This window comes from Eretmochelys imbricata, chromosome 15, assembly GCF_965152235.1.
Source record: "Eretmochelys imbricata isolate rEreImb1 chromosome 15, rEreImb1.hap1, whole genome shotgun sequence".
Classification (NCBI taxonomy): domain Eukaryota; kingdom Metazoa; phylum Chordata; order Testudines; family Cheloniidae; genus Eretmochelys; species Eretmochelys imbricata.
In genome coordinates this window covers 17,704,862-17,722,765 of record NC_135586.1, presented here as the reverse complement: position 1 = coordinate 17,722,765, position 17,904 = coordinate 17,704,862, and the positions used below count along the sequence as shown (strand labels likewise).

The 17,904-nt window shown below is 44.5% G+C and overlaps 1 protein-coding gene across 1 annotated transcript in view; it reads right to left on the bottom strand.

Annotated features, from left to right (window-relative positions):
- Nucleotides 1-17,904, bottom strand: part of ZDHHC8 (zDHHC palmitoyltransferase 8) — a 176,148-nt gene that overhangs the window by 19,982 nt on the left and 138,262 nt on the right. The window contains exons 2-4 of the mRNA XM_077835139.1: nt 12,459-12,580; nt 5,602-5,759; nt 2,105-2,277 (exon numbers count right to left, since the gene is read on the bottom strand). Coding sequence (XP_077691265.1) covers nt 2,105-2,277; nt 5,602-5,759; nt 12,459-12,580 — 453 coding nt within the window. The remainder of the gene's footprint in view (nt 1-2,104; nt 2,278-5,601; nt 5,760-12,458; nt 12,581-17,904) is intronic.

Sequence of the window (17,904 nt, the reverse complement as noted above, 5' to 3'; positions counted from 1 at the left end):
TTCAGTCTATCAGTGCTGTTAGTTTCTTGTTTAACATGAGTCCTAAAGTTATCTACTCCTCAGAGTCCAACACAATATTGAGTATTTGGAAGCCATACGGTCCCCATGCCTCCCTTCCTACTTTACTTTACTTCATTCTTTCTACAGTATCTAGTAGCTTCAAGGAGCTAGTCAGCTGGTCCATTCCTTTACAAGCCAGAGGAATACAATCATCTGGGACTGACCATGTCCCAGAATGTCAAGGTAGCAGAGTAGTGATCTCTCTCCTGCATCTCTCCAAGCTGTCCTCTCATTTTAAAATGCACACTGGAATTTATAGCACATATAGCACTGTGAAAACCCATGATCTATGAAGATGCAGGATCCTCAACAAAAATGTGCAGGGAGACCAGCAATGATTATCACTGCCAGTGGCTTTGGCCAAATTTATATGTGGTGTAAGATGGTGTAACTACAAGCATTTCAATGGAGTTACTTGTGTTTACGATAGGTACTAATCTGGCCCATGTGATGTAGATTCAGGTAAATGCAGATGTTCTGCTTCCTCTTCATTGAAAAAGCAGTCCCTTCACCAAGCATTTTGAGAGATAGAAGCTAAACAATAATTTAATGAAAAAAGAAAAGGAGTACTTGTGGCACCTTAGAGACTAACAAATTTATCTGAGCATAAGCTTTCATGAGCTACAGCTCACTTCATCTTATGCTCAAATAAATTGGTTAGTCTCTAAGGTGCCACAAGTACCCCTTTTCTTTTTTGCAAATACAGACTAACATGGCTGCTACTCTGAAACCAATAATTTAATGGTCTCTTTTTTTTTTGGCAATGCTAAATTTTACAGCCCAGCCTCCTAGTATGTTGAGAAGCTATTGGTTGGCATTTTTAGTATCATAAACTATTTTCTAGCATGAGACTAAAACTCTCTATATTGCACAGGATGCTGTGAACTGACTCAAACGCTACAGTATATTCTTCTGGGAACCTTGGTACAATGTGTAGTGCAAGCTGCTGAGTCAAGAGGTGTAAATAGTCATTTGACAAGAATGTCTGGATCCCTGCAGAGCTAGAATGCCAGGCTGCAGCATGTCATGCATATCTTCCACAACAGCCAGGTCAATCAGCCCCCCTTGAAGTGACCATGGCAGAAGATCCACCGAATGCTGTAGAAAAACCACCTTTGGAGTATCAGGAAGGAGCCCTGGATCTTGAGTGGTTCTGAAGATCTGTAGCTCCCACTGACTAAATGCAGTGGGAAGACCAGATTTGATTATTTCACCCCCTTAAATGGGTCCTTGAAGCATTAAAAGAAGCTGAAAAACAAACAGAATGTTGATTCACTGATTTTAGTTGTAACTATTCTGTAAAGGCTCTTATACACTTTGAGTCAATGAGAGTTACTGGGGATCAGCACTTCTGAGGATCAGACTCCAGCTATGGTCCCCAGTTCATATAGAATTGTGAAGATTCCTTTTGTTCTTCTTCAATCCCCTTAATTAATGATAATGTTATAACTGATATAGTGCTTTATGGTAAATCCTCACCACACAGGCTAGTAGATCCTTACCTGGTATCCCCTCTCCTTCTAACTCTGCTTCTTCCATCTCTTTATCTCATTCAGATAAATAAAAAAAGAGTAAATGTTTTTCTATAAGCCAAGACAACCATATAGAAATCTTTAATCCTGAAGGATCCTGAAGCACTTTACAAAACATGTAGAGGGATATACAGCTACCACTCAAATGCTACAATCTCTGGGGCAAAGCAATTGTTTTAAACACAGTAATATTACGCAACAGTCTTAGACAAGACAAGTAGGAGAACCATATCCAACTGAAATTAAAGGGAGGATTTTAATGAAGCAGGATGTTGCTTTCTGTTATGGCAGCTGGATGACAGATATACACAGAAGCTAAGCAGCAACTTCTGAGGCAATCAAGGCTTCCGTAGGTCAGGCAAATGTTGGGGAGAAATTGGGTTGGGTTTTACAATAAAAGAACATGGGTATCAGAGAAAGGGAGCCAATCCCATCATTTCCTGAAAGGCAAATCTTATACAAACAGTTTCCTTACGGCACCTCGACTTCTTAAAGATTAAAAGGAAGGATACGTAATGGTGGTATGAGCTGCCCCCAGCTTTTCCATATGGTTTAAAATATAGATCAGCCCAAAGCTGAACACTCCAACCATGTGTGTGCTTAAGGACAGCAAGAAGAGGAAAAAATATCGGTAGTTCCTCCGTCCTATGCAATTATTGACCCATGGGCAGTGATGGTCAAAGTCCTTGTAAAGAGATGGAGAGACACGGAATAATATCCAAGCAGTGAAAGAAAAACATTGCCTTAGAAATAAATGTGAACCATTGTGCTACATCTATCCAAAAAAACCCCGAACTTCAGGTAAAATCAGATTAGGTTTGGAGCTTTGCAGATTGGCTCCATCCTGACATTGCCTGGCTGCCCAGGTAACAAAACAACATGCTATACCCTCTTTATAAGATTCTCCTGGGACTGAGGGACTCTTATGACTGTGGATGAAGACACACCAATAGGTTTAAAAATGAAACAGAGGTGTACACCACATTGTGGGGCGAAGACAGTTTCTCTTCTTCTCTGGCTCCTGTAGCATTGTATAGTTATCAGAGTAAGATTATCATAAATCGTAGTGTCTTGTACCTGTAACTTCCCTGCCAACTGTAGATTTCCACCCCCCTCCCTCCCCCACATTTTATATATGTAAAGGTTCAATAAGGATCCAGAGGTTTTTTATTTTGAGGTTTTGGCCTCTTGAAAAAGTTTTTTTTTTTTTTTGGCAAAGCTCAGGCAGGAAGCAATATCTGGCTAATAAGTGGGGGGAAAATTCTGGATGAAGTTAAAAAAATAAGCACTTGAAACACCCAGTTTTTCCTGATCAAGAGTTCCCATGTGCCAGAAGGCTGGATTAAGGAGATACTTATAATGAGGTCATAGACCCTTTAAAGCTCCTTTAACACCAGTTTTATATGGCTGTAACTCTGCTGACTTCACTGGGCTTATTCCTGGTGTACACCAGCATAAATCTGAGCATACTCAAGCCTGGAGTGAGCAAATTTATTCTATTCTGTTCTCTTCACACCCAGTACAGTACATCCTTTATTCTTGTCAATAGTGACTTATCCTTTTCTTTGTAACAATGTTATATTTAGATAGATACCTCCCACTAATGGCAAAGTGGTTTTTTTAAAAAGTAACTTGTAAATTAACTATAAATATGTTGTGCGAGAGACATGTGCAGCTCAAAATATTTGGAAATAAAGCTATATTGAAACCTCAGCTTTGGGCACTTCCATGAAAATTTGTCCTAAAATTTTATTCTACCACAAATTCGTTTTCAGGTCCAGTTGGTCACACCAAGTGTTATATTTCACTTGGTTTTGTTTTTTTAAGGGATGTGATAGAAAAGAGCACCTGTCTCTGAAAGCTTGGAAGCTGTACATTGCTTTGCACATCTCCGAATCAGAATCAGTCTGATTGTTTGAAATCAGATGTGCTCAAAAAATCTGTCTCTAGGCTAAGAGCTTTTATCATGAGTTGCAGCCCAAAGGTGAAATAAAAGATACAAAGTACAACCTCTTCCTAAAGGAGTATCCTAACAGAAATGCCAATAGACTTTTTCACTATAACTGTGTCCAGGCACTACTAGAATGTACAGGTATACTAGGGAATAAGTGTCACAAGACTCATTAAGCAACTTAGCCTGAGACTGAAATTTATTGATTAATGAATTAATGCCCTTGCTTGCATCCCTCAGTAAGCAATCACATTTTAATTATGCAGCAAGAGATTCCCTGTTAGCCAATCAGAACAGCAAGTAATGCTCAGCCGATCTAGGCATAAGTAACACTCTTCAGAACTGGAACTCACTGCACTGGAGTCTTGCATTCTGACTTGCTCTGAGGTCCAAGCCATTTTATTTTTAACGAGAAGTTACTCCGGGATTCCCTCCCACTTTCCTCTCTGACTTCCCTGGAATATTGTGCCTCGATGCCACTGGTGACATTAGGGGTGCATGGAATTGCCAGCGTTTACACCAGCTAGTTTCAGGAAATCTTGTGCTGGCAACACTTCCTTTATTGAAAATGGGGTTTTCACACAGACACTGAGGGGTAGGGGGGAAGGATTTCAAATTTCAATTCAAAATTTAGCTTCACCTAAACAATATTTTGACGTTAGAATTAGTGACAATGTTGATGTTTTAACTCAAAACTCTGAATTTTTGGTCCAGTTTTCTAGTGAAAAAGCCAGCTCCATCCAACAGCCTACATCAGCCCAACAAAATGGCTGTCATGGCTGCCCCTGTCCTTTCTGGGAGCCCTGCTTCTCCCAGCAATGTATTTCTCCCCATATCCCCTCAGCTCTCGCACCTTGCTGACTCTCCCCATGACAGGGAACTGGAATGTTGTCCTATCTATTAATGGGTATTAGGCAGAGCATAGCTTCCAGCAGGCTATAATTTAGGAATCTGCTCTTAGGGATAAAGCAAATGACATAAACTAACCGCAGATTGCCTCTGTCACATGACTAGCTCCACTGTGATTATTCATATGATTAAGGCAAAGAGGCTTTGGCCCAATATGGTATACATTATATTCTGGCTGACTTTGAAATTCACTTGGTGAGTTTTAGCCTATTGCCAATTAGGGATTCCCATTATTTTAATCATACAATTGAATACATTTTAAAATGTATTAAAGATTTAAATCAGTCTAATGAAAAAATACACCTTACAGTAGAAATGATCATTAAGAAGTGGAATTTGTAGCTCAGCAATAAAAATTTCCCGTGGCAATAAAACACCATGGTTACAGTCCACTGTATTTATGAGTTTGGGAGATGTTTATGGCCCAATAACATACTCCATTACTTTGGGGTTATTGTTTAAATATACTATGTGCTCCACTATGACCTCAAATTTATCAATGTGTGTCCAAGCCGCATAATGTAGAGGAATTAGAAGCATGCATGAGGTCATGGCCATAGGACTAACTGCAGTTTATAAATGGGTATGTAGTATTTTAATTTTAGACTCAGGAATTCTTATTCTATTCTTCCTAAAATTCACATGCCACTGAGTGTTATGTTTTACAATTCAAAAAATCATATTCCTACTGCTATTCATATTTACATATTTAATAGGGGACAAAGCAGAGGGATCAGGAATTTTGCAAGCAGACTTTCCCCCCGTCTCCTCCTAAATTCTGCCAATGCCCCATAACCTTCCCTTGTAATGCTTCCAGTTTCATAAGCCCTAGGCTACTCCTGAGCAGAGACGGCTAGGAATACCAAATCATGCACTGCGTTTGGGGTGGAGAAAGAGTCATTAGTGACAAGGATGACACCAAACTCTGTTTCACTTGTGACTTCAATCAGATTGAGGGCAGGATTCTTAGGCAATCTGTCAACATCGGTGGAGCGGCCACAATTTACACCAGCTGAGAATTTGGCCCTTTACCGCTAATTTTTTTTAGGAGGGAAAGTCAGGGAGTCTTCACTCAGCTGGGTCATCTACCTGTTCACAGGTCCACAACCTAAATCCAACCCAAAAGATCAGCTAATCAAGGAGATTTACCTCAACGCAGTTGTCACAGACGCTGCAATGGGAGCAGCGGGGCGGGCGATAGAAATGGCACGTGGCACACCATTTCATCCGTACTTGGATTCCTTTAATCTCCACGTTCTTGTAGAGTGGAGCTCGGAAGTCATCATCTTTATCCTCATCTTCATCTGCTGCTCGATGCAAAAATATAAATAAATAAATAAAAATAATACAGATTACAGTTTAAAGGTGGAAGATTTAACACTATCAGGAGTCGGATACATGGACACTACATGTGTGCTGGTGCTTTTCGGAGAAATAAAGAGTGCTAGAAGTGATGTATTGTCAGAAAGGGGTGTCCTGATTGCAGAAGGATTGAATACTCTGGACCTCATTTTAGTAGCAAAGAGAATAATCCCAGTGCATTTATTGCCTTGCTAGCCAGCCCACTGATCTTATTTGATTCTTGTTTTAGACAGCATTTGCTCCTAGAAGGATATAACTAGTGCTCAAATGGTTTCAAAGCGGGGTGGAAATCTACCATGCTTCCCAAGCATCTTGTTGTGAGATGTTTGCTGCATACATTAGTAGATTGAATCAACTCTGACCACCACTTGGTCAGGCAACAGGAATTGCAATAAAGAATGTCAAGGGAAGACTGAATTAGATTGAAAAAAAAAATCCATACAAGATATCCCTGAGAAATTAATTATCTGATTCATCAGTACTGACCCAGAAATCTGCTTCTCCAGCGTAGCCTGACATACTATTCAGATCAATAAAACATTTCATTCAGAAGCTATATACATACTCTAGGGGAGGGAGAGGAGGAGGGTGGCAAACTTTTTGTCCCGAGGGCCACATCTGCATATGGAAATTGTATGGCGGGCCATGAATGTTCACAAAATCGGGGTTGGGGTGCAGGAGAGGGCAAGGGCGCTGGCTGGGGGTGTGGGCTCTAGGGTGGGGCCATAAATGAGGAGTTGAGGGTGCGGGAGGGGGGGTCCGGGCTGGGGTGAGGGGTGTGTGTGGGGCAGTGAGGGCTCCAGCTGGGGGTGTGGGCTCTGGGCTGGGGCTGGGGATGAGGGGTTTGTGGTGTAGGAAGGTGCTCTAGGCTGAGACCAAGGGGTTTGGAGGGCAGGAGGGGGATCAGGGCTGGGGCAGGGGGTTGGGACACAGGGGTGGGGTGTGGCTCAGGGGTGCAGGCTCTGGTGGCACTTACCTCAAGCGGCTCCAGGAAGCAGCAGCATGTCCCCCCCCCTCCAGCTCCTACACAGAGGCACAGCCAGGCGGCTCTGCTGCTGCACGCTGCCCCATCCGCAGGCACCGCCCCTGCAGCTCCCATTGGCCGTGATTCCCGGCCAATGGGAGCTGCGGGGGCGGTGCTTGGGGTAGGGACAGCATGTGGAGCAGAGCCCCCTGGCAGCCCCTACGTGTAGGAGCCAGAGAAGGGACATGCTGCTTCTTCCAGGAACCTCATGGAGCAGCCCCTGACCCTGCTCCCCAGCTGGAGCGGGGCAAGACCCAGACCCCGATCCCCAGCGGGAGTTGGAGGGCCAGATTAAAACGGCTAGCAGGCCGGATGTGGCCTGCGGGCCGTAGTTTGCTCATCCCTGTTATAAAAGCTCCAGTGTGAAATAAAACAAGCCCCTAGCTTAATGGCTCCTGGGAAACGCTTATAAAGATGCTAACCTATCCAAATAAGAATCTGCATACAGTATATATACACACAGCTGCCCTTCAGAAAAACTCATGATGAAAGCTGGCACTTTACACACACACAGAACTGTCAAGAGTATTTATCACTGTCCACAAAGAAAAACTGCATGTTTCTGAATAATGGTTTACATTTGGAATTGAATAGTCAGCAAATGGGCCCAAACTAATGCCTTAGGTCTGGGTCCAGGGCTGTCCTTACCCATATGCAAAGTACGCAGCCGCAAAGGGCGCCAGGAAATTTGGGGCACTAAATTTCCTGGTGCCCTGCACAGCTGCCTGCTGCTCCAACTTTTCCCCAGGGCCCCGCCGCTGCTCAGGCCCCTCCTCGCCCCTTCCCCGCCCCAGCCCTGCCTCTTCCCCGCCCCCACTCCCCTGAGCTCTGCAGCAGGGTCAGGCCTGCACTCACTGGCGGGGGGAAGTGCAGTGACCCGGCCCCAGCCACGCCGCTGGTGAGTGCTGGGGGGTGAGACCCCTCTACCCCCCAAGGCAGCCCACCCCCCCACCCCACAGAGGCCTGAGGCCTGCCCCCCCCCGCTTCCCCTCCCCCACAGAGGTGTGCTCCCCCCCGCAGGGGGGCTGCATAGGGCCCCAGAATAGCTAGGGATGGCCCTGTCTGGGTCCCAGGCTCCCAGCTGGTGTCAGTGTTCCCTCTAATTTTTTACGTCCATGTGCGGAATGAATTTTGTTATGTGCACCAATATGGAGGTGATGTGTGATGAGGGTGGGGTCGAGGGGTTCAGCGTGTGGGAGGGGGCTCAGAGCTGGAGCAGAGGGTTGGGGTGTGTGGGGGGGGTGAAGGCTGTGGCTGGGGGCGCAGGCTCTAGGGTAGGGCTGTGGATGAGGGGATCGGGTGCAGGCTGCCCCAGTGCTGCGGCAGGGAGAGAGTACTCGCCCCAGCCCTCTCTCATTGCAATAGCTCGGGGCCAGGTGAGAGGTGCCTCTCCCTGACTATGGCAGCTCCAGTGGGGCCGGGCTGGGCTGGTCCTGGGGAGGGGCACCTCTCCCTGCCTGTGCGGCCCTTGGTGGGCTGCAGCTTACAGGGAACTTAGGTTGGTGTCTGTATTTGGCCACTGATGAATACCCCAAGATCGGGTCCAGATTTCAAACTAAGTTTCTGAGTGTTCAAAGCTGGGCTTTAATTCCTCCCACCACTGAGATACAAGGCCTGATGCTCTTCTCACGTATACAGATATAATGGTATCCATCTCCACAGAGCTACTCTTGGTTTACTCCAATGTCATTACAGTAACTCCTCACTTAATGTCGTCCTGGTTAACGTTATTTCATTATTAGGTCGATGACCTATTAGAGAACATACTTGTTTAAAGTCCTACAATGTTCCCTTATAACATTGTTCGGCTCCCCCTGTCCTGTGTTACCCATATGAAAATATGCAGCTGCGAAGGGCACCAGGAAATTTGGGGCACTAGGGACCAGGTCAGGGTGCGGGGGCTTGCCCTGTTCCGCCTGCCCAGCATTCCAGCCAAGGAGCGGGTCACCACCCTGTTCCCCAGCAGGAGCGGATGGAACGGGGCAAGTCCCCACGCCCCGACCTCCCTGGCTGGAATGCCCAGTAGGCAGAGCGGGGCAATGGTTCCCAGCCAATGGGAGCTGCTAAGTCGGCACTTGTAGCGGGAGCAACACACAGAGCCCCCCTGGCCACCCCTCCCCCTAGGAGCTTTAGGGACATGCCAGTCGGAGCTGGGTAGGGAGGCTGCCAGCCCCACCAACCCTCCCCCTACACCAGAGGGGTCCTGGGCCACCCCCCCCAGCACCCCTGGACCACACCCCCCCAGCACCTGCAGCTCCCAGCCCAAGTTTTAGTCCGGGGTATATAGTACAAGTCATGGACAGGTCACGGGCCGTGAATTTTTGTTTACTGCCCATGACCTGTGCATGATTTTTACTAAAAATACCCATGACTAAAACATAGCCTTAGTAATTTGGAATCCAATCTTGGACCAGTAAAGTCAATAGGAGCCTTGCCATGCATTTAAAATGGGAGTAGGACTGGACTCCTAGGGTAGGATGTTCAGAATTACTCAACACTGGACTATCTCTGCTCCCACTGACGTCAGTGAGTGCTGAGTACTTTTGAAAATCCCACATCTAAAAACATAATCCCTGATCATGGGATTGCATCCCTGACCATCTTGGCTAATAGCCATAGGTGGACCTATCTTCCATGAACTTATCTTGTTCTTTTTTGACCCCAGTTATGCTGTTGGCCATTGCAATATCCCATGGCAATGAGTTCCACAGATTAATTGTGCACTGTGTGGAAAAAGTACTTCCTCTTGTTTGTATTAAACCTGCTGCCTATTAATTTCATTGGGTGATCCCTGGTATCTGTATTGTGGGAAAAGATAAATAACTCTTCTGTATTAAACTTTTCTACACCATTCATGATTGTATAGACTTCTGTGGTATCTCCCCTTAGCCGTTTCTTTTCTAAGATGAACAGCCCTAATCTTCTTAGTCTCTCCTCATATGGAAGGTGTTCCGTACTCTTCATCATTTTTGTTGCCCTTCTCTGAACCTTTTACAGTTGCATTCAAGGTGTGGGTGGACCATGGATTTATATAGTGGTATTATGATATTTTATGTCTTATTTTTTATCCCTTTTCCAATAGTTCCTAACATTCTGTTAGCCCTGGTCTACACTAGGAGTGGGGGAGGGGGAGTCGATGTCAGGTACGCAACTTCAGCTACGACAATAGCGTAGCTGAAGTCAACGTATCTAGATCGACTTACCACGGTGTCTTCATGGCGGTGAGTTGACTGCCGCCACTCCCCCGTCAACTCCGCTTGCACCTCTCGCGGCACTGGAGTTCCGGAGTCGACGGGAGAGCGCTTGAGGATCAACTTATAGCGTCTAGACTAGACGCGATAAATCGACCCCCGATATATCAATCGCTACCTGCCGATCTGGCGGGTAGTGTAGACCTACCCTCAGTCTTTTTGATTTCTGCTGTGAGCGGAAGTTTTCAGAGAACTATATACAGTGATTCCTAGGTCTCGCTCTTGAGTGGTAACCACTAATTTAGAACCCATCATTATATATGTGTAGTTGGGATTATTTTTTCCAACGTCCATCAGTTTGTACTTATCACCACTGAATTTCATCTGCCCTTTTGTTGCCGAATCACTCACTTTTTTTAGATCCTGCTGTAAGTCTTAGTTAAGTCCAAACTGGCTGGTATCTTGAATAATTTTGTACCATCTGCAAACTTTGCTACTTCACATTTTCGAGATCATTAATGAATATGTTGACAGCACAGGCCCCAGTACAGATCCTTGGGGAACCCTTCTGTTTACCTCTCTCCATTGTGAAAACTGACCAATCTGCATAGCTGGCTCAACCCTGGTCTTCTCTTCTGAGATGAACCACAAGTAGTGGGAGTTAGGAGTCTTGGATTTTATTCCTGGTGAGTCACCATGGGTCAAATTTTCAAAGATATGCACGCACCTGAAGATGAAGATAGGTACCTAGGGTGGGATCCACAAAGGGATGTAGGCAACTAACTCTTGTTTTTAGGCACCCAGGTCCTGTTTTTTAGGTATCACTACAATCCACAAAACTCACACTCAGCTGCCACCTAACCTTTTAGGCACCTATGTTTTTGCCTCTGGGCATATGCACGGCCGTCTCACTCTAGACGTCCGGGCAACTATCTCCCACCTAAGCCTGCACGCACATGCCTCGTGATAGGCGTCTGGACACGTTATCTCCCACCTAAGCTCCAGAGTGATTCACAGACTCAAAGAGATAGGCATTCGGCCACCTAAATCACACGCAGGGACGTGATCCAGTGGGCATTCTTAGAGGCAGGGCTGAGCAATCACCCCTCTGGTCAACATCTCCCATTAGCTACTTTAGGCGGCTCCCCACCCCGCCCACTGAATTTGTGGATTGCAGTCTAAGGCACCTATGTCCCCTCATTCATTATCTAGGTGCCTAGGCACCTAACTCAGGCTGCCTGAATGGCAGTGTTGCTCCTAGATTTTCTAGATGCCTGAAAGTTAGGTGCCATAACGCTAAGCATTGCAACGTCTAAGTCCCTTCATGGATCCCACTCCTGTGGGTTTTCAAAAGAGCTTAGGCATCTAACTCTAACTGATTTAAGTGGGAGTTAGACCCCAAGTGCTTTTGGAAATAGCAGTTGCCTATCTGCATCTTAAGGAACCTAAATATGGTTGAAAATTTGGCCCCATATGACCTGGGGGGCAAATTATTAACCTCACTGTGAGTTAACCCTTAAACTCGGTAATTATATTTACCTTAATCAGTGTTTGTAAAGGGCTCTGAGATCCTCATCTGAAAGAAGCTATATAAATAGAATATGTTTATCACTGGCTCCTGTCTGGAAAGAAATAGCATCACTTGCATGAGCAGTTACGGCTCATTCAAGGGAACAGTGAAGAGAAGATACTGAATGCCAGAGAGAAAATGCACTTTGCAAGGGGCAGGGATCCATTTGTTTTGCGACCTCCCCCAAAGCAGGCTCTGTTGCAAGCTATGTGTGAATGACTAGTGGAACAGGGACAAAGTGAGACAGTAATTCTCTCATTTTGATGGTTTAAAAGAAATAGTCACGTCATCGTTCCCATAACGATAGACAAACAGTTTTTATCCTGTTCAATCAGCTATGCCCCAGCACTAAATTAAACAGCCATTTATTTTTACAACATATATTTAAAAATCTCCACTCTAACTCTAGCCTTAATCATTATCTTTTTTAGTGTTCAGTGCTACTGTGTTTGTTCTAAGCCTGCTGGAGTGAATCGCTGTTTTAATGCAGCCGCTTTCAGAAGCTCAGCCCTCCACTGCACCATGCTCAGCTGCCTATTGTGAAGGCAATGACTTAAATCCAATGTGCCAGCATGACACAGGGGATACTAATCGCAATCACATCAGTCAGGCTATCTTCTCAATGAGAGCTACGTTATCCAATGCCAGGCCCCAGATTACCAATTCAAGCAAGTACAAGGAGGAAAAAAACCTTTCCATTTCAGAAACCGACAGAGCATATCCACAATTTAGCTTCATCCATGCATTTACAGCCAGCTGAAGATAAAAAAGGGAGGGGAAACGAAACCAATAGCAAATGGGCTGCTTCGGAAACCCTACTATTTGCCTTGGCTTTTTTTTTACCCCTATCCCCCATTACCTCGTGGAAAAACTCCAGGGTCCATGAAAGTTGCCATGCTGAAGTTTGCAAGTACGAACAAGAACACGAGCCCATTGTACACAGGGATGGCTGGGGAGATGGCTCTTGTTAACCAGGGGCACCTGCAGAGAGAAAGAATTAAAGATGAGGACTTTTTATGATGTAACAAGCAGAAGCTTCCTGTTCACAGCGTTCAAGTCTTACTCGCCCCCACAGATCATACAGTGGTTGAATTTGTTACCTCAGAGTTGAAACAACTATGACAGCTGGTTTCAATGATCTACAGTACATATTATCTGCCCTCTGTAAAGCAGCATAGTTCTACAGGGCAGAAAGGACTGAATTGTTTATTTGTAGGGTTCTTGTGTTATGGAGCAATCTTTTTTTTTTTTTAATGACTTGACATTTTACTTGTTTGTGTCATTGCTGCACCCTGACATGGCATTTCTGTAATCAGTGGCAAAGATTCTGCTTTCAGTCACTAAAACAGAATAACTTTATGCTTTCAATTGGGATTACTCCTGATTCCCACTGGTGTTAATTAGAACTGAATCTTTCAATCATCAATCTCCAGAGGATGTACAAATAGGAAAACAAATAATTTCCATCAAGCTCTTATTTCCTATACAGTTCTCCCCAGTGAGAGCCCTTAAATCTGTAAATATCACTCCTGGACATCATTGCAAAACCTCTTTCTATGGGGGAAGTACAGGGTAAAAAGCGTTAGTTAAACCTCGTGTTAGGGGGCCAACAGAATGCAAGCATAGTAGTTAAAATATTGTGCATAGCATCTGCCATGTAAACTGTTTTCCAGAAGAAAGGAGATTTGTAACGAGTGTATAATTGATGAGTCAAGACACAGGAAGGCTGTTCTAGCTGCAAATGAGAAGGCTCTTGCACCAAGGGGGATGGGAGTACCAGAGCAGAGCACAGATAATTTCCCTGATACACAGACTATACTTAAGATGATTTTCCTTGATAAAGGAATTTATTTATTCATTCTGCCATTTATACCGCTTATAAACGTAACTCTGAAACCTAAACCAAGTTTATTTTTCTCCATTGTGTACAGGGCTGGCTCTAAGATTTTTGCCACCCCAAGCAAAAACTTTTTGGCCGTCCCCGCTTTTTTTTCGTGCCCCCCTCCCCCCTGGCTCCGCCCTAAATCCGCCCCTTCCCAACCCCTTCCCCAAATCCCCGCCCCCACCTCCTCCCCCCGGGCATGCTGCGCTTCCCCCCCCCGCAACCCGCTGCCCTAGCTCACCTCCACTCCGCCGGCTCCCCTGAACACGCCGCCGCTCCGCTTCTCCCCCTCCCTCTCAGGCGAAGGAGAGGCCATGTGTTCAGGGGAGCAGGCGGAGCAGAGGTGAGCGAGGTGGCAGGGGGGAGCACAGCCTGGGCGGAAGGGGGGAGAAGCGGAGTGGCGGCAGCGCGCTCCGGGGAGCAGACGGAAGCGAGCTGGGGCGGCGGGGGCACATTTCTAGGGGCGGCATGGCCCGCGCCGGAACGCCGCCCCGAGAAATGTGTCGCCCCAAGCACCTGCTTGTTTTGCTAGAGCCGGCCCTGATTGTGTATATAGAGGTTTGTTATTGTAGGGTTCCTAGGAAGCTTACCTCCTAAAGAAAACTCCTGAAGAAATACCTACTTTAAAAATGGGAACAAAGAGGACCCAGGGAATTATAGACCAGTCCGCCTAACTTCAATAACTGGAAAGATACTGGAACAAATTATTAAACAATCAGTTTGAAAGCACCTAAAGGATATGAGGAATAGCCAGCACGGATTTGTCAAGGACAAATCATGCCAAACCAAACTAATTTCCTCTGACAGGGGTACTGGCCTAGTGGATGGAGAAAAGCCATAGACTTTGTATATCTTGATTTTAGTAAGGCTTCAGTCTCACATAACAGTCCCATAAGCAAACTAGGGAAATGTGGTCTAGATTAAATTACTATAAAATGGGTGCATAACTAGCTGAAAGACCATACTCAAAAGAGTAGTTTTCAATGATTCACTGACAAACCGTGAGGACATATCTAGTGGAGTCCAGTCTTGAGTCCGGTACTATTCAATATTTTCATTAATGACTTGGATAATGGAGTGGAGAGTATGCTTATAAAATCTACAGATGACATCAAGCTGGGAGGTGTTGCAAACACTTTGGAAAACAGGATCAGAATTCATAACAAACTTGATAATCAGAGAATTGGTCAGAAATCAACAAGACGAAATTCAATAAAGACGAGTGCAAAGTACTACACTTAGGAAGGAAAGATCAAATGCACAACGATAATATGGGGAATAACTGGCTAGGCATTAGTACTGGCTGAAAAGGATCTGGACGTTATAGTGGATCACAAATTAAATATGAGTCAACAATGTGATGCAGTTGCAAAAAAGGCTAACATCATTCTGGGATGTATTAAGAGGAGTGTTGTATGGAAGAGATGTGAAGTAACTGTCCCACTCGACTCAGCACCAGTGAGGCTTCAGTTGGAGTATTCTGGTAATCATACTTCAAGAAAGATGTGGACAAATTTGAATGAGTCCAGAGGAAAGCAACAAAAATGATAAAAGGTTTAGAAAACCAGACCTATGAGGAAAGGTTAATAAAAATGGGCACGTTTAATCTTGAGAAAAGAAGATAATAGTCTTCTAACATGTTAAGAAAAACAAGGAGTCCGGTGGCACCTTAAAGACTAGCAGATTTATTTGGCATAAGCTTTCATGGGTAAAAAACCCCACTTCTTCAGATGCATGGACCATGCAGCTGAAGAAGTCCATGCATCTGAAGAAGTGGGGTTTTTTACCCACGAAAGCTTGTGCCCAAATAAATCTGTTAGTCTTTAAGGTGCCACTGGACTCCTTGTAGTTTTTGTAGATACAGACTAACACAGCTACCCCTCTAATATGTTAAGGGCTGTTATAAAGAGGATGGCGATCAACTGTTTTCCACATCTGCTGTGGTAGGACAAGAAGTAATTGGCTTAATCTGCAGTAAGGAAGATTTAGGTTAGATATTAGAAAAAACTTTCTAACTGTAAGGTTAGTTAAGCTCTGGAATAGGCTTCCAAGTGAGGCTGTGGAATCCCCATCATTGAAGGGTTTTAAGAACTGGTTGGACAAACACCAGCCAGGGATGGTCTAGGTCTAGCCCAGCACAGGAGGCTGGACTAGATGACTGTTCAAGATTCCTTCTAGCCCAACATTCCTCTGATTCTATGGAAAAAAAGCATATTAAAAAGTCACATGGATTTTGCAAACAGAAGTAAGAAAAATATAGAACCAAAAAGTTTGAGTCCTCACAACTGAGAGGACACCTTTAATCTGTACCAGTCCTGACAGTCAGGCACTACCCCATGCCCATATCAGCATAATGCACTGCCCCCATTAGTGTATCTCATTCATCATCACCCTAGGTTGTGTAATCTTTGGCTGTTACTTAAACCTATATTTGAGCCAGACTGTTTGCAGTGCTGAACCCTGTCAAAAAAAGTAATACTCATAAAGCAACCAAACTTTCCCCAAATCTAATTCAAACTGTTCTGTTCCAGACATATCACTTTAAACCGCTGTGAATGGTGCTGTTGACCTTGGAGAAAGACCATTAAAGAGGCCCCTGTGGCTAGTATTAGAATGACAGAGCCATTTGCATGTTCCGTCTGCTAGTGAATGAGCAATACACAGAGATTCTCTTACACTCCCCTCCCCTCCCCAACCACTATAACAGGACGAGGCGTCCCACATTTTACTTCACAGAGTGCCTGTAACATTCTTTACTAACAACTAAGCTAAAGAGGCCTAGGTGCCTTTATTCGCTTCAGTCAGCCTATATTTGCTGGATTTGTTTGGGAGTGGACCGCAGAAGTGTCATGCTTGAAGAGACCAATATCCTGTCACCGACAATGGCCAGATGCTTCAGAGGAAAGTGTAAGAAACCCGGCAGTAAGCAGTTATGGGATAAACTCTGCTCATGGAACTTCCTTCTCTAAGTCTGTTATAATTCCATTCCATCCAGCTACTGATGAATCCATTTTCCCAGTGAATGAGACAGGACATCTCAGCAATCAAGGATTATAAAGTTGCTCCTCACTTGTCAAGCAGGGAAGGGACAAGTCAGCAAACCAAAGGACAGGAAAGTCATTCTTACAGATAATTTGCCACACAGAGCAGGTCTTTAATGAGTGAAATTGCCTTGGATGATTAATGTGATAACTGTTAAAGTTCTTGTGTGTCATTTATGTTGTCATATTCCCAACAACCACAGCATAACATTAGGAAAACTATAACAACAAACTAAGCTGTTCATTTACTGGATGAGTAGCGCAACTGAAAGACTTCACGGAAGTTGAAATAAAGGGTATAGTCAGTCATCATAAATATTAGCCAGAAGCTCTGGTCTCTTCCTTTCTACTTTTTCCTTCCAGAATTTTTATGTAGCATGAAATATTGTGTAAAATGAGATCTTATGAAAGGCGCTTCTGAGCTTTTCCTCTGTAAATTAGAATGACAAGTAAAAGCAGAAACTGGGATCAAGCCAAAACCAATCTCAGCAAAGATATGTTTTTAAGAAGCCAAAGCTATCCTGAAACTTTCATGCAATAATCTCAGCCTCTTTGAAGGAGAACTTCTGGGGAAAAAAAACAAATGAAAAGTACAGTCTGATGGGCAAAGGATTCTCTAGAAACAGCACATTCTAACTGTTCTTCCTTCACCCCCATTTTTAGGCAAAAAATAACAGAAGCCTTAACCGAAGTTTGGAAGTTTCTTTTGCTACTAATACTTTGTGCAACAAGTATGACGTTTCGCATCTTGCTATTTTTATGCCAGGAGGGGAAGTTCACAGTCATATTTATGCAGATTCCATAAGAGAGATGCCCTTCTCTTCTGGAGACTTCGATTCAAGTCTAGGCCAAGGCACAAATAAAAATGCATTTGGTGGCCTTAACTGCCTTCCTCCACCTCCATCTGCTTACTTTCCAAAATATTTCAGTGTCCTGACAAACTCCTCCTTAGCTTGGAGATGAAAAGCTTGCAGTTAACTATATACTTTGTCATCTTGGTACGTGACCAAGGACTTTTTGGACCTATGGCAACTCTAGAGTAAGTGGTTTTGTATTTTAAACCACAGTCCTGAACTGAATTAGTATGGTCTAACTTTCAAGTATGGACCAAATCCAACACCGCTAAGTTGGAGATTTCCGCAAAATTTGCAGCCCAGTGCAGCAGAACTGCAAAAGTAATTTACTACAACTGCAATCCTACAAAATATGTCCCTGGACAGATTAACTATATTAGAATGATGCCAACTGCCTGGCAACAAGTGTGTACTTTTTGGAACTACAGAACTATTCCCAGTTAGGCTACCCAAGAATAGAGTAATTTTATTAATTTGCCATGGACAGTCACAGGAGGGGTAACCAAGGGTGATGCCAAAGGCAGCAAT